Source organism: Vitis vinifera, chromosome 14 (genome assembly GCF_030704535.1).
Source record: "Vitis vinifera cultivar Pinot Noir 40024 chromosome 14, ASM3070453v1".
NCBI lineage: Eukaryota > Viridiplantae > Streptophyta > Magnoliopsida > Vitales > Vitaceae > Vitis > Vitis vinifera.
Genome location: NC_081818.1, coordinates 30216129 through 30233050, shown reverse-complemented (window position 1 = coordinate 30233050; position 16922 = coordinate 30216129). Strand labels below are relative to the sequence as shown.

Here is a 16922-nt window from a genome sequence, read left to right as displayed (position 1 = left end):
TCATGCTTGAAAAAACAAACAACAAAAAGATCAAATTTTACATCACACCCGCAAAGATATATGAACTTTTTGGCTTGAAAAAGATGGAAATATAGCTTAAGAAAAACACCCTTCAATATGGGCAAAATTACCTCAATACGAGCATGAATCCATGATGTTAGTAGAAATTGGAGGTGAAACCACGTAGAGAGTGGCGGGAGCGGAATTTTCTCCAGTAATGGCTAGGGAAAATTCAAGAGGGAGCAGTGATATCGAAGTGTAGAGGAGACTTAAACGACGCCGTCTATTGTATATCTCACGGGAAAGATACTGGATTTCAATGGGGAGAAAAAGTTCCTTAAAACGCACCGTTTTGCTTTGTCTCTATTCTCCTGCCAAAACGCACCGTTTCGGGGTTTTCTATTGAAAAAGCGCCTCTCTTCGACTCTTGAACCCTATTTGAGTGAGGCCAAACAATGGGTCAGTTCGTTTGATTTATTTTTCTTTGAAGTAAATGGGTAATGAGAAAACCCAATTCTGAAATATGTAAATTTAGATTATTTTGACTCCGAAAGAGGCTGACTCTTATATCTGTTGTTGCAGAAGAAGGAGAAGAAAGAAAGGAAGGGGTGGTGAGGGAAGGAGTAGCATCAATAGCACTGTTGCCATGTGGGTCCCTTTCAGGCCACTTCATCCAACTTCCCCATGCCATCTGCTTTGGCCTTCATGGCACTGGTACACACACCTATACTCATTGTATGCTACCCCTCTAATGGGTTCACCTGCTTTTGCTCCAACTATTTCATGTCACACTGTTTGGTCTCAGGGTATTTTTCTAGTGTTGAGAATGAGGATTTGCCTTGATTGATTCTGGGTGTTGGTGGGGAGGGTTTGGACAGATGGAAAAGCATTGGAATCTTTCATAGGAAGGTTATCCCAAATATAGTTGGAACTAAAGAATGTTAAAAAATATATTTTCTCTCATAACTAGAAGAGATTTGGGAATTTTATCTGCAAGTGTTTTGCTTTCATGCTTTTTCTATATTGTTTTCATGGATTTTGGTCCCTTTTGTTTTGTCATTATGATAGTTATGAAACCCGGGGCTCAGATATAAGCATAAACATTGTTTATCCTTTATGTCTAATAGGCAAGCATGGTGTTGCAGGATGATTGCTTTTCTTAGTTGGGATCATAGTTTTAAAAGACGCGAGGCCCTAGTCTCCAAAGCCCTAGACACAGGCGCTTAAAAAATGTGAAATGCAACCTAGAATGCAAATCATTTTATAAAATATGATCCCAAATCCAATACGAGTGATAAAAATTTTAAGATTTCAAACATTTAAGAGGCATTCAACAAAAAAATGAAATTATGTAAATTTCAAAGTATGGTTAGAAATTTTAAGAATAAAAGTGTTAAAAAAGAAAAAACAAATTAGATAGGTGTGTCTCTCCAACAAGGCCTTACAATTAGGGAGAGATTGAGCCTTGGGCCTAGCGACGCTTTTTACAACTATGGTTGGTTTTAGATAGAGTTTGGTGCTTCTGATTCATAATCTTGAAATTTGATGCATAAGTTGAGTTATTATAATGTTCATTAGAACCCATTTGCATCCTTGGAGAATGTTGATCGGTATTTCATATAGGCTTTCCTCACTTCTGCGTGAGCCACACTGCCATATTATTTCATTCACTATTTTAAGTTTGTCAAATGCTTTTGGATCAAAGAAATATGGAGGAGCTCAGGTTTTACTTTCGAAGAATTCAGAACCTGTTTGGTTGTATGTCACTTAGCACTTTTTGACATATTATCCTGTTGCTTGTACATCTCATCTGGTGATGATTCAAAGCAGAAATTTCTTAATTGAACATATTTATAAAATTTCTCCAAAACTGACTCCCTTAAACCCCACATGCATAGGTGTTAAAAACTTACAATACACGATACAATACAATGATAAGATGCATTTTTTATGAAAATTGATACATATCGGAATTTATATCTTTTCTTAAATTCTATCTTTACGACACATATATGATATACAATACAATGCGTGATAAAATGATACAATGGTACATACTTCTTCAACTATTTTTTATAACTTTTAAGAAAGATCAAATTCAATTTTTTTTTTTGTAAAAATAATTTATTATATTAATTGTTTAAAATGTACTAAAATTTTTAAAATTGATCATAAAAACAAAAAATGGGTAAAATAATCTTATATAAAAAGTTGAATTCTAGTTGTCAAATGCTATATTAGAAGTTAAGTAAGTTTACAACAAATATTGCAGAATTTTCATTTGAATAATTTGATTGTTGACATTGAAAATGATGATAATTAGTGAATAAATTTATTTATTTAATATATTATTATTATTATTATTATTATTATTATTATTATTATTATTATCTTAATTTCTATTTCGGTGGGGAAGGAACAATGAAGAATATATGAAAAGTTGGAACTTTGAAGATGACACATAAAGATATATATATATATATATATATATATATATATATCAATCAACAAAATACGGAAGTGGATATGGCATATGCCTGGTTAGAATTTGGAACTAAAACTAAAAATTTTAGAAGTTTATTTTTGTAAATTATGTGATGAATCTATACATTAAAGTTATATTTTTGTTTATTCGAACCTTTTAAAACTCTGATATTCAATGTTTTTATATAATATGTTATAGTTTAACTCTTTAGATCTTACCATCTTTCATAAAATTGGTTATATGCTACCCTATATTTCATAGTTTCAACTTTCAATGTACATGCGTGCGCACGCACTCACACACAAATATGTATATATATATATATATATATATATATATATATATTCTATTCACTATAAAAAAAATGATACATGATAATGACTATGCCCATGTGCTCTAGATGAGCCTTTTTGCAACATATTTAGGAGATGTTACTCGTAATGATGTACATCTTTATTTTCCTTACTGCATTTCTTCCTGAAAACTTAATGAGTTACCACCGTGATTTTTCTACTCGTCTTATATAGAACTCTCCTTTTACTTGTTCTAATTTAGCAAAAAATATCATCCACAGTTATTCACTTAACAGAAATATTTTAAAATTTTATGGAAAAGATAATGTGGAAATTACACAATCTTTTGATTTATTTGTTTGTATGAGAAATTTTTAAAAGTTTATTAGTGCAACAGAAAGCTACATCAAATCATTAGGAAAAGCCAAAATTTTGGAGAACTTTTACTAATTTTCATTTGCATAATTAACTGGTTAGTTTATTATCCTTACACAGATGGAATTTGCAAAAGCGGTGGTTCTATCTTGATTTACTCACATGAACAAGGACTTAACTTCTTTTTTCCTTTATTTTTTTTTTCTCACTTCCGATAAATTTGTTTTATCTTTCCACTGATTCCATCATACTGTTTCCTCCAACCCAGCTACAGTGGTTTATGAGGAATTGGAAGATCTTTTGTTTCAACGATATAAATAGTAGCGTCCAGTTTCTGCAAGTAAATCTTTGATAGTTGCTTCTGGGTCCTTGTGAAAGCAAGGCAGCTATACAATAACAAAGAGTATTTCTTACCTAATGAATTTGGGCTGGTGGGGAAGGAATTTGGTTGTGAAGCTACCAGAGATTATATTTAATATTCTATTACTCTGGTTTTTCAGATTTCCACTCATCCCAGATGATAAGGGGCATAACACAACTGAGTTGTTATGCCTTAACATTCCAGTATATTTTTTTATGTATCACAGTATCAATTGTGTTCTGCCAGGAAGTGTTGTCTAGTTGGGATGTTGGATGTAAGACACTACATTACTCCATTTTTTCTGTTGTCTCCTGGAAAAATCATCAGTCAAAGCTGAATTTTTTTTTTTTTTTTCTGTTGCACTGTTCCTCTCTTTGTTATACTGTGTATGCATATTCATATTTTGTTGTTTTCCTCTGTCAAAGAGTTGGCATGTGAAAGAGAATGCAGCAGGGGCGAGGATTACCGCTTGATCAAGCTCACAATCACAGACTTTAGTGTAGGACCTGTTTGCATTTTAACTTGCTGTTTTCCTTTTGTCTTCTTTATTTATTCCAATATTTATCTACACATGATTATCTTTTTTATTTTTCAGAGTAAGAGAGAACAAACTGTCATAGTAGAGTGCAGAGGCCATGATGCTGCTCGGTTCCACAGCATCGATCGTGCTCATGGGTAAACCATCTTGGAATGACCTGATTACTCTGAATGCACTACATTCTTTGGGAATTTTCTTTTTATTGTTCAATGATGTTTATTGTCATTCTGTTAGCTCTTAATCTATATGCAAACTCTATTAAATTTTCAGCAGCTTATCATCCTTTACATCTCTTATTCTTCAAGCATTCTTTAGCTTGTAATGTATGTTTTTAGACAGGTGGGAGATGGATGTTGTGGGTATGGTTGAGCAGAAGCATGGGAAGAACAAGATTGTGGTTTCTTTTGAGTGTGAGACACTGAAAGCTGATAAAGCAGCCGAAGACCATATTAGACAGTTCATGCCAAAATTAGCAGGGCTAGATGCTGTTGGTAAGTTACTCTGTGCCTGTCATTCCCCCATTTATAACTTACAAGAAGCTGCCACAGTTGATCAAGCAAGAACTTGGGGTCCCAGCTTTATACCTTACATATGGTTTAAGTGATGTGACTCTTTGATTGGGATCATTCTGGAAGTAGAAAGTCAGGATTGATTACTATAGTCGCATAATAGGTGTTTTTGGCTGCTATTCAACAGTGTCTACTAGCCTATATTGTGTACATGCCAAGGATTTACAGGTTAATTGCAATGAACACCTGTGGAGCTTTAGAATTGCTTGAAACCTTATTTTTCAGGTGCAAGTGGATGCAACTTACGGGAAGAAAGATTTTTGAGAAGGATCTATAGTGGCTTCTTTGGTAAAATTTTAGCAAAAATCCTTCAAGAATGACCCCTAAGAATCACTGAACCTGGCCTGTTTCGAGCCAGATCCCCCTTGAAATCATTCTATCCTGCAGTTTTTGTAATTTCAAATGTCCGAGTGCTTTACTTTGCTGTGGTCTGTTTTAAATGCATTCTCCTTAGTTTGTTACTTACATGATATGTTGATTCGTGTAGTTAACATTGGGCGGATGAGCATCACAGGATTGGACTTGGAAGCAGCGGAGACAGATGACACGGAGACTGCAAATTAGTTGCACAACTACACTGAAAAAAGATTTAAAAAAGTGCATGCATTTTTGTTTAAATCTCTTCTTGCATTTGCTTCCGTGTTAATTGTAAGCAGCTTGAATGTTTTTATGTCGCCATCATTCAACCACTACCCATTTTTGTATAAATTTGCCCTGTAAAATGCGTACTCTTTCATCTTCGAAAATCATAGCCGAACTTTCTTATAACCTAAGCAAAAGTGGTTTTGTTGATGGCTAAATTTATATAGAGTCACCATTATGGTATATCATACTTAGAAATTTAGAAATTCACTTCAGTCTTTGCAATTGGTAAATTGAAGAGGAACCGGGAGGAGGATTTTTTGTCAGTTTCTTTTAAGAGTTCATCCTCTGTGTTCAAAGCAACACAAGCTGAGCGATACCAATTTCCTTAAACCGAAAATAATATATGGTCGAGTGGTAGGATCATTCAATGCTCAAAGAATTCGCCATGTCTGCCTTTTTCTCGTGCAACCCTAAATTCCAAAACACGAGAAACATACAGAAAAAGATTCCCAATGTTTAATATTCTCAGATACAGAACTGGAAGTGGGTATCATTTGCTTTATTAACAGGAGGGGTGTTCTTCCTACCAGATGGATTTCACATTCTTTGTCCAAAGACTAGAGAAAGGGCTGCAGAAGTCTTCCAACGAATGACAAAGGAGTCGGACAATTCCCTGAAGGACCTCTCTTTTGGAGGGAAGAACAGCTAGAAAATCAAATACAATCAAAGGCCAACTAGATAAAGAGGGAGAAATTCCAGTAGTTCCCAGACACAGGTTTTGACTTCCATTCGGGGAAGAAAAAGTTGAACATCGGTTACAGGTTGTCCCTCCATTGGACTAAGGAGTGTGAATCTCATTTTAGTTCTGCCCTTCCAACTCAGAGCATTGATGAATCAAATAGAGAAGTGAAGCGACTTTACTCTCCACACATGTCAAGAATGTCTAAAAAAGTACCATGCTCCCGGATGGGTGAAATTTGTCTAGAAATTCATGCAAAGTAGACAGATTACACAACTGATTAATCACAATAAATAAGACAAAAAAAGTGTCCTGATAATTGCAGAAACCAATCTACCATATTCAGATACACATATAGGGCATACGACAATGTACATAGAATTACATGGTTCACAGTAACTTTGATTTAAGTAAAGGACAAGAGCAAGAAATGGTTAGCGGTATCTTCTAAGCCTTGGCTAAAATGCATTTGACCAGGCCAGATTGGGAAGCAGCGTGCTCAAAAACTTCAGATGAAATAGGGGTTGTTGACTTCAGCTTCCACTAAACACAAAATGACTTGACAGGCTAACCCACATTTGGGATGATTAGACGACTGTCCAAAATGGAACATATCACGTCAGATAAGCAACAACCTTATTTGAAAGGAATTATGATATAGAAGGAGCATGGTAGAGAAAACACAGTTTAAGGTCAAAACCGGTCCTTGGGCAATAAATAAATAACAAAATGCTAAAGTCACAAGATGAAGTTTGATAAGATAATGCTTCCAGGTCAAACACTAAGGTTGCAGGATAAACTTTGATCAGGTAATGCTTGCCATTAAAACACTCAAACCGTAGGGCAAAGTTGTAGGTTCCTAATAAAATATAATTCTACATTTTGATGAAATTAAATCATATCTCCATCATGCACACTAAAGCTGTAGGATGAACTTGTGGCTTTAAATTAAGTTAAAATTTAAAAACACACACACCAACAATGATGCCAGAGAAGGCATAGTGAATAATTGTTTGGGACAAAACCTATAATGTCCACCCCTTTTTTGCCAAACAAGGCATATCAAACTTCAACTCGAGAAAATACATGCTTTGCCTGGCATCGCAAAATAAACATCGCACAGCACAGATCACCATGAACCAGTTCCATATAACAGATTTTCTTTTCTAGTTAATGGTAACCCTCTCGAGGGATCACCTTGGCCTAAAAAAACAGGTAGATACACTTACCACCTCCATTTCATATCTTTTTGACTTGGATAAAAATGCTCTCCAAGGGAACCCAGAGAGTGCAACTGCACCCATCGAGTGACTACATAGGAACCAATTATAAATATTAAGTAGGAACGATGATAAGGCAGACAGTTGGTTGGCTTAACCCAGGCAAGCAAGGAGCAAATACTAGCCTCCCCACCCACATGAATGGAGAGGTTGTACTGCAGATGCAACAAGGAAATCTCGACACAAATATTCATTTCCAACTTATTCTGAAGCCTGAACTAGAATCATAATTTCTCTAATATGTCAGACTAAATTGAAAATTGATGTACTGCAATAGGGAAATCATTTTTAGAATCTACCTAATAGTTCATCATGTCTTAAGAAAAATAGAACTTCTATTCCTGATGAGAGAGGCTACCTGGTCTCCATCCCCACTACCACTCCTACTCAGATGCCTCTTCGGAGTCTGATAAAGGTAAGAGAGTGCAGATCCCCAGCATATGTCCGTTGAGACACACATAATACTCAATGCAGTCCTCATAAGCGCCCAATCTGCAGCTGGCACTCTGCGGTATCATTTTAGCCTGAAGCATGCTCCATAGCTTTGCCTTACAGTAAGGACACACCTCTGTTGGATGAAGCTGGGCACCCTTTTTGATCAGCATCTTTCGAACCTTTGACATAGAAAATGATTTGAAAACCCCCCGGAAGAACCCCACATCCCCCTCCTCCCCTTGGTCAAGATGCTCACAAGGGTCAGACACATATAAGACATCTGTTCGGCATTGAGGTAAAAGAAAACTCTTCCCTGATGTCCTAGAGAACCGTGTTCGGTAAACAAAGTGACCGGGGATTTGAATGCTATTAAACAAGCCACCCCTGGTACACCCTGAACAGTAGATAAGCAGCTTCCCAAGTGCTCTCCAGTTCCCATCAACACTGTGACTCCCACTAGATTGTAGATCAAGCATCATCTTTGGTGCTCTTGCCCGACAAAACTCCTTCCAAAGTACTCTCTTAGCAAGGTCATCAAACCATTTGCATGTGCAAGACAGAGTGGCAATCAACTTAGGGTTCCAGTTAAGTTGTTGAAAAACCAGGAAAATCACATCTTCACTCAGATGCCCTTTTGTGCATGCACAACTTGCTGAGTGTATGCAACGATACTGCTTTGTTAAAATCATTGTCTCTGCCTAGTAAGATCAAAAGCGAAGATGATCGGAAAGCATCTCAGTACATGCTAACAAAGATTTATCCGTATGAAACATTAACAGTGACAACACTTGATAACAAGAGAAGATTTCTCAAACCACACACTGCAAACACTAGAAACCATGACCCAAAATGGAAGAAGTTAAATTTGATCCTTTCAACTCATAATCTCAGAATCCAAGAAAAAACAATTAAATCAGATGGCACTTACTCAATGCCAATACTATAAAAAGTTCACATATTAAGATACCAATATTTCATTAGCCTTTATGGACTAAAAGAGGAAAGAAAAAAAAACTGACAATGGGCTCTCATCTTGATTAACACAAAAGACATTAAAACTTATTCTGGTCAGGCAGCTATTCACAGTAACCACACAGCATTCAAATTATCCTATTATTAGGCTGCTGATGCAAAAGGTTGTAAATATGTTTTCTGAGTTAATAGCAACACAAACAGGGAAAATGAAAACGTTAGATGGAAAAAGATAAAAAGGAATAACAACTTTATTTAAATGGCACATATCTAGCATTCCTCCATTAACAGCATACCCAAAGATTTTAACCTCTACAAAATGTCAAATTTTTGACATCTAAGCTTCATCCCAAGCCACTCTGCAGTACTTCATATTTCAGGATGTCCACAAATTATAACCTTTTTAAGACCCCACATCATAAATAATGTGAGAAATCTTTGCATTTCTAGTAGAGAAAAAGATGGTTTTAACAGATCAGCAGAACTTTTGGACATGCAGTGAAAATTGTATTTGCTCATTGAGTATTAGTATATGATCTTGTGTATGAATTCACCATCTTAAACAAGACAATAACAGAAATGAAAGACATCAGTACAACTGGTAGTGGAAATCTAGAGTGGTGGCATCTCATCAAATCCTAGAACCGATCCCACGCCATTGAATTTGTGATGGCTCAAATTTTCTCTAATAGGCCACCCAAGATGATAAATTTATAACCTTTAATGCTTCATTAAATACAACTCAGCAACTCAATTTCCACCTTCCAACCAAAGATGGCCCAACGACACATGAAAGGTTCATTTGGTTGCCGAGAAAACCGACGTAAACAAAAGGAAACAAAACTATTGAGTAATATCTTCAGTCACTCTCATCTCTTTACAGAAAAGGAAAATTCAGCTGAGCTAAGCAAACGAGAGATGACTTGAACCGGGCTTAGTTCAAAATCATTTTTTTTTGTTTTGTCCTATAGCAAAGCGAAAATAAAAATTTCTAATTCTTTTCTTTCACCAGGTTTTCTCAGCAGCCAAACAGACCTAAATCACAATTCCTAGTACTAGACATCACATCACTGAACACAATTTAGGTGCAATTTCTCAGTGCATATCAAAAGCCACCAAACGCACAGATCCACAACACCCTAAAAAATCAAAATTGAAACCATTTCCCAAGAAACCCATGGCAAACGTGAAGAATTTTCCAATCCAAAGAAAGAACCTCTGCACTCGATGCTCCCAAAAATCAAACAAACCCACATCAAAATACTAGTGATTTGAAAAGCAAGAAGTCCAAACAGGAGCAGATCGTAATCAGCACGAAACCGAGAGCCAAGAACTCACCTCAGCTCACAAGGTCCCCTTTCCTCATGGCCTCAAAACCCTAGAGATCAAGACCCTGCATGGAAGAAGAAGAGAGATTAGGGTTTTGGATGTGGGGAAGGACAAGTGTGAAACCCATAATAAAATGCAGAAATGTCAGAGAAATACATGCAAGAAGAGATGGTAAATTCCCCTTGTTGATAGGGGTAATTTCGTCCACAGAAAATGTAGTCATTGAGCTTCTGCAACTGGTTGCAGAGATTGAAAGGACTTGGGGCTGGGTCCGCTCATATACAAATGCACCAAGAATATTTTATTTATTTCCTGAGTGAGATAGCTTACACTCACAGGGCGGTTACTTTTGGGTAGAGGAAGGACGAATGGATGCAGAGCCACCTGGACCATGAAGCAGACGTTTTGGTTTCACCTCATTTGTCTCTATCCCACAAAATCATAATTTTTATTTTTTATTTTTTAAAGTATGAAATAGGTATCCACTATGTATTGGACCGACCGCACATATATATATTGGAAGACACTGGGAATAATAAGACGGGACATGGATAAAATTATTTGTATTCAAGTCGTTATTTTGTGTTTTATTTACATTTTAAATGATTGAGATTCAATAATTTAAATATGCATAATTCTTTAAATGCTTTATTTTCTATTTTGTTAGACACTCTTTGTAATAAACTCATTTTATATATACTTTTAATTTATAATAAACAAAAACAAAAGTGGAGTGTGGAGTATCAAAATTTTACTCTCAACATGCAGGAATAGTTTAAAAGTTTAAACTTTAGAAGTACCCTAGGAGTCGTTTTGGAAGAGAATAGGACTACCAAGTCAAGATTGCTGACTACGATTCTGCACTGGGGGTCTGTTCTTTTGGAAGCTACTCCCAACTCCCAAGTCCCTAAGATTAAAACAATTTTTTCCTTTTAAGGAAATTTTGGATTGGCTTTCTATATAAGTTAAAAAAAAATGTCATATTTATTACTCCTCATGAAATATTCATACCAGGCTAGGAGTAGGAGTCGTAGGTCCAAGATAAAAAAGCCATGCAACCCCACCCCAACAAGTCAGCATGGATCAAACAGAAAAGCTGAGGCTCAAACTGCACAAATTCAGAGGAAGAGGATGGGCAAGGATGAGATGGCCTTTGGTGTCAGAACAAAAAGATGAAGGTTCCTGTCACGCGTTCAACTCCCCACCATCCCTGCTACTCAATTTACTTTTTTTAATCACGATAGGAAGGAAACTTTATTCCATATTTCAAGTGCCATCTAAAAGACTAAAACAAGATGATAGGTTAGGACTTAGGAATAATAGTAGGAGGACAATCCACATGGATTTGGTCATTAAAGTTTAGTTTTGACTTTTGAGCAATCCTGGTATGGGGTTGCTACTTGGTAAGTGGGTTTGTCATCACCATTATAATCAAAACACACAACTGTTCAGCAACACAGAACAAGGAAGATTGAAAAGAGCTTACTCAGAGAATGCAATACCATAAACTAAAATAGACTACATAAATTTCTATATTTCCATTTGCAATTAATACAAACTTCCTCTCATTATCTCCGGAGAGAAAATACAGCCAAGCTCCTCGAACATATCTGTCATAGGTATGAATATTATGACTAGCAGGAAAAGTGGCCATGAGTTTCAAAAGCTTTATTGCAGGAGACTTGTTAGCGCATTTTCAGCTTGCCCCATTCATAAAAATTTGCATAACATCAGAGAGCATCAAGGCACCATCACATACTGGGTGAGATTGATTCCCCCCATTAGGAATTGATCCTTATCTTCTATATCACCCACTAAGGGACTATTAGGGATTCAAACCAATTCAACCATAGCATACATAATCAACATTCTGGAGTTGTGCTAATACCTAAAGCAAACAGGTCCTTAAACATAACAAGAGTCTATGAGGAAAAATGCCATACTAGCACTAGCATAAATATATTTTGATCAGGAGGGAAGAGAAAAAAGAAAAGAATATCTAGAAAACAAATCAAAACTAGATCCAGCAGAGGTGGGGACTCTGACAATTCAAAGATACATCCTCTCTTGAATAATTCCAAGCAATGAAGCTTTTCTTTTGCCACTCAAGGTAGATAAAAGTCATATGAGTCTCCAGTAGTTTCATTCACAAGATACAAATCAATCACATTAGTATAAATCTGAAGAGAAAGCAAGAAGCATACCCTGCAGGAAATGAATATGAAACATGTCAAGATCAGTACACACAAGAATCCCCATTCAACTCCACCATTCAGGCTTTCTAAGCCTCACCCAAAAAAATCTACCTTTACATTTTGTGAGTTCAAAGGGTGCTCCCCAAACTTGTAAACTGCACTTCTACCCTGACAAGCTTAAGGTTATTCTTTTACCACTCTTTACTAATCCAATGCATTGTTGAAGAAGACAAAGTTCCTTTTCAAATTAAGTGACAGTATTTGTAGAGGGCTTAGTCTCTTGAAGGGAGATTACTGTTTCAAAAGCACCCACCAAGGCCTTAACCTTACTCTTCCTGGTTTCCACAAGCTTACTCGCTGTTTCTTCAATTACATTATTGAGCAGACCCTGCGCATCTTTCTTTCCCTGCACATCTTGATGTCTCAAAACAACTTTTTCAGATTCATCCTTAGTACCATTTGTATCACCATCCACTCCTCTCCTCTTAAAGCTTCTTCTCCCAGCATCATTCTTGCCATTCTGGTTCTCCCCTAACAGTTTCCCTCGCCTAAATCTGAGCCTCCTTGGACCTTTGTTTTCAGAATGAAGGTCAAGCACCTTTCCCCTCCTGAAATTTAGCTTCACAGCTGAGCATTCTTCATCTTCAGAATGAACCAACCCAGCCTTCTGTGGCCTTCTTTTGTATTCCCCTTCAGAATTTTCAGCTTCATTCATGTTTCCAGTTTCATTGTCTTCCAAGATGAAATCATCAGCATCACTAATAGTATACTCAGACTCCCCTTGATCTTCTTCTTCCTGGGATGACAAAGATGGAGAAGTTGGTTGGGATGAAGACTCTGCTGGCGACAATGATGGAGATGGAGACAATTTAATAGTAGGGCTTCCATCTGGAGCTGAGCCCAAGGTTTTGTTGTCAGTATCTGTCATGACAACATACAAGGTTTTTTCTATGACCTTGCCATCATCTGGTGGCTGGATTTCTGCTTTTCTGGTTCTGTTCAGATTCTTCAGTGGAGAAACCACTTTCAGGTTCTTGTACTTTCTTGCATTTAAGCTTGTAACTCGATTGATAGAAGGTTTGCGGAATAATGTAGTTCTCAAGGTTTTCTCCTGGATCTTATTGTTTTTTGGTTGCTGGGGCTCAGCTTTTCTGATCCTGTTCTGATTCTTCAAAGGAGAAACAACATCCAAACTCCTGTTTTTTCTTGCATCTAAACTTGCAACATCAACAGAATGTTTGGGGGACAACCTAGCTGCCGGGGACACCAGCACTTTGGAGATCCCTGTCTTTGGGCCTATATTGATGTCACTGTTTCTTCTCCCACTTGAACCTTTTAAAGGGTCAGGTGAAGCCAATGGCTTCACTGCCATAGGTTTCAGCTTCACAGGAGTCGTATGTTTTGCATTCTGAGTTATTCCTCTAGCATTCGGTGGCGCTCGTTTTGAAGAGGCTTCTACTTTATTCATAGTTGATGAGACATCAGTTATTCCTCTAGCATTTGCTGAAGCATGTTTCAAAGAGACTTCTACTTTCTTTGAAGGTGATGAAACTTCCAACTTGATGATTTTGGTGCTTTGAGGAAAACCGGCTTTGGAATTAGGTGAAGGCTTGAGTTTAACCATGGTTGCCCTTTTCCTCTCTGCCTGAACTACCTTGTCCACTGGATTTTTAGCATCAGGTGGTTGTGATGTTATATTTATTTTGCGTATAGGACTCCTTGCTTTTGCTTCAAATGCATGTTTTCTCCCATATTTACAGAAATCATGGCAGGAGCCAATAGAAGCTCTGAGATAATGAGGGACAGGTTTTTCCCCACTGCTCAAAAAAAATGGTGTTCCTGTAGAGTTTCTTCTTATATTTCCTCCTCCTGGCTTAGTCATCTCTGGGCTCATTGGCATATCAATACTCTCCTCAGCCATAACAGGGAGAAGGAAACCACAGAACTTCAAACTGTGAGTCCACACCCTGAAAATCAACCAAATCTAATTAATAATTGTGTAAAGAAAAATTTGTGAATGAACTAGACTAGATTAAATGAAAAGAAAAAACAACCTACATATAATAAAAAATAAATATATCAATAGCAGTACAAGGAACAGGACTCACCAAGAACTCAAATGATATTATTACAATTCCAAGACAACTATGAGCTCAAGAAAATGACACTAGATCTTCAACCTGAAAGCAAAATTAAACATCCACCATATTTATTGGGATAAATAGAAGCTCATTAATACTGTTGATTTAAATGATATATAAAAGAAGAGGAAAACATGCAATCAAAGTCCGTCAGAGATCAAAAAAACAATGAAATCATGTCATCCATGCAAACTACCAGAAAGAAAATAAGATGTATAAACTCTTTCTGGGCAAAAGCTTTTCATGATCTTAATGATGATTAAAACTCTTTTTCTGTGTCTTTTGGATCAAAACTTGAATATGCACAATATCCATAATTGTCCTTAACCAATACAGAGTACAAGAGAGAACAGCAAAATTTGAATGATTTTTTTTTTTTTGATAGGTCGCAAAATTTGAATGATTGAACAATCTATGAGTGCAGTAATGGAACACAAATAGGAACAAACACAAACATCTGTAGGAGGACAAATTGACTCCTTCATGAAAATTTTTAAAGGTTGAGACACAAACAGACTCAAAATTTTCTACTATTTTAAATTCTTTTCCAAGCCAATCCTATTTTTCCACTGTTTCTGGATTTCAGCAATAGTGAAGAAAATGCTTAATATTTGAGATTTCACTCTGAAAAGCATCACTTTGTGATAAATAGATTGAGAAAATACAAACGAAATGCCAATTTCTTGCAATATTACCATTAAGCAAAAGGAAACCTACATGTGAATGAAAATAAGATGGAAAAAAAACAAAGAAAAACAAAAACAAATTAACAGAACAGTTTGGTGACTGAATCGGAAACTATAAGACACTAACTATCAATCTCTTCCAAATTCATATACATAAAAAACATTCCACTATTGCTTGACGGCATCAATGAACTGGCGAATCAAACAGAGGATTTTTGCATCTTTTTTATTTATTTAATAAATGAAGCAAATGGTCAGAAAAAGAAAAAGAAAAAGAAAATCTCATATACGTATCTCAGCCCAAAAGAGAGGGAATTTCAGATAAGAAATATAATGAACAGGAAAAAAGAAAAAGAAAAAAAAAAAGAAGATCTTCAATGAAGTAAGCAAACTTGGATTGGTTCATAAGAGTACAAACCAGACCGTCCTAAACCACAGGACAGAACACTCTGAATCAGACAAACAACCAAACCAAATTGATAAACACCCATTGATCACAGTTCCAGTTTGAAACCCGATCACTATAAATGAATCAGAAACAAGTCCCATTAACTTTAACAAAGATGCAACAAAGAACAAATAAAAAAAACACACCATCTTTTCATACACCACAGCACAGATTCCACAACAAAACCATTCCAGAAAATGAAGCCAAAGGAAGGGTTTCACACCGTACCCCAATCAATCACAAAGATTAGATGTTTCTGCAACCCCATGATGCAAAACAGAGAAAAAGGACCAACCCATTAATACTAATGAAACAGAACGGAAACGCGTCAAGTGGGTACCTTCTTTTTCTCGGAAACCAAACACAACTTTGCCAGAAAGCGAAGAAAAAGCAACAGAAATGAGGGGAAAAAAAATGAAAGAGTGAATGAAGCATGGCCGAGGAAGAACCCCACCTTTTGGTTTAGCTTGAGCGATCGTGCAAGCAACAGTTTTTTTAGCAGTTTTCTGGCCTTATGCCCTTTTCTCTCACACTTTATTTGCTTTTCTCCGCTTCAATTGCGCGTTTGTTGCGGACAGAATCTCCAGAGAGAGTCTTAGAGAGAGTTAAAAGAGAGAAAAGGAGGGAGGGAGGGAGATGGGAATTGGTCGCCTGCGGCAGTCCCCACCAAACCAGACCTCGATTATTTGCCATGACAATTTATCGTTTAAGGATAAATTGACGATTTTATTTTCCTCTGAGTTTTTTTTTATTACTTTTTTTTATATATTTATTCTAACTTTTGATTGATTTTTATATTTATTTATTCCAATTTAATAAGAAGTTCCTTATTATAATATGTAATTAATTATTATGATCTAATTGTTCTTTCTTTTTCTTTTTGAGTTTTGAAAATTGAAATTATAATTGCTAATTTTTTAAATATCTTTGCCTTTAAATTTATATTTATCACCTCTAGAAAAAGTTATATTTCTTTATTCCTATTTAATTATTTTCTAAAATATAAGATTTTTTCACTTATTTATGGAAATTTGAACAAAATTTTTAACAAGGACTTAATAGAGAGTTTAATAAAGATATATTTCTCGATTCTCAATTAATTATTTTCTAAAATATAGGAATTTTTTTCTCTTATTTATCGAATTGAATAATTCCTTAATACCTTTACAAAATTGAACAAAATTTTTAATAAAGCCTTAATAGAGAGTTTAAATAAGGGATCTCATATTTTAATAATGAAAAACAAAATAAGAATTTTGTGTGAAAATTTTAAAAACTTAGTCCTATTGGATTAAAATAATGCGTTATAAATTTATTTGAAAAATAAAATTAAAACGTTTATTATTTTAAAAAAAAACTTATTATAAACAACCATAAAAATACTACCTCTCATATAAGTGTTTTTTTCATTGCACTTCAATTTCATTTCTATCTATCTCCGTGCAATGGTCCAAATTTAATCGTAAATTTCATGTAAATTTTTATTTATGA

The 16922-nt window shown here is 35.7% G+C and overlaps 3 protein-coding genes across 15 annotated transcripts; 1 reads left to right on the top strand and 2 right to left on the bottom strand.

Moving 5' to 3' along the window:
* Positions 1-345: 345 nt before the first annotated feature.
* Positions 346-5400, top strand: LOC100243877 (uncharacterized). Of its 4 annotated transcripts, none has more exons than XM_002278964.4 (6): positions 346-459; positions 583-714; positions 3940-4013; positions 4110-4189; positions 4392-4543; positions 5109-5400. In XM_002278964.4, exons 1-6 carry the CDS (start codon positions 456-458, stop codon positions 5183-5185), a joined length of 519 nt encoding a protein of 172 aa, XP_002279000.1. In that variant the 5' UTR covers positions 346-455; the 3' UTR covers positions 5186-5400. The 4 variants fall into 4 exon arrangements, with proteins under 4 accessions (XP_002279000.1, XP_059598788.1, XP_010661122.1 ...); XM_010662820.3 differs by having other exon boundaries at positions 408-497; XM_059742805.1 differs by having other exon boundaries at positions 4392-5400.
* Positions 5401-6146: 746 nt separating this feature from the next.
* LOC100257748 (EID1-like F-box protein 2) lies at positions 6147-10254 on the bottom strand. Of its 5 annotated transcripts, none has more exons than XM_019224974.2 (4): positions 10118-10252; positions 9971-10025; positions 7584-8358; positions 6147-6187 (listed from the first exon to the last, which is right to left on the bottom strand). In XM_019224974.2, the coding sequence occupies exon 3, from the start codon at positions 8347-8349 to the stop codon at positions 7609-7611; it is 741 nt and encodes a 246-aa protein (XP_019080519.1). In that variant the 5' UTR covers positions 8350-8358; positions 9971-10025; positions 10118-10252; the 3' UTR covers positions 6147-6187; positions 7584-7608. The 5 variants fall into 5 exon arrangements, 4 of the variants coding, with proteins under 4 accessions (XP_019080519.1, XP_059598785.1, XP_002284224.1 ...); XM_059742802.1 differs by lacking the exon at positions 6147-6187 and adding an exon at positions 6240-6540 and having other exon boundaries at positions 7584-8490; XM_002284188.5 differs by lacking the exon at positions 6147-6187 and adding an exon at positions 6240-6540.
* A 1774-nt stretch (positions 10255-12028) lies between these two features.
* LOC104881704 (uncharacterized) lies at positions 12029-16106 on the bottom strand. Of its 6 annotated transcripts, none has more exons than XM_010662811.3 (3): positions 15886-16106; positions 14265-14336; positions 12029-14123 (listed from the first exon to the last, which is right to left on the bottom strand). In XM_010662811.3, exon 3 carries the CDS (start codon positions 14075-14077, stop codon positions 12404-12406), a length of 1674 nt encoding a protein of 557 aa, XP_010661113.1. In that variant the 5' UTR covers positions 14078-14123; positions 14265-14336; positions 15886-16106; the 3' UTR covers positions 12029-12403. The 6 variants fall into 6 exon arrangements, with proteins under 6 accessions (XP_010661113.1, XP_010661114.1, XP_010661115.1 ...); XM_010662812.3 differs by having other exon boundaries at positions 15772-15886; XM_010662813.2 differs by lacking the exon at positions 15886-16106 and adding an exon at positions 15660-15772.
* Between the last annotated feature and the right edge of the window lie 816 nt (positions 16107-16922).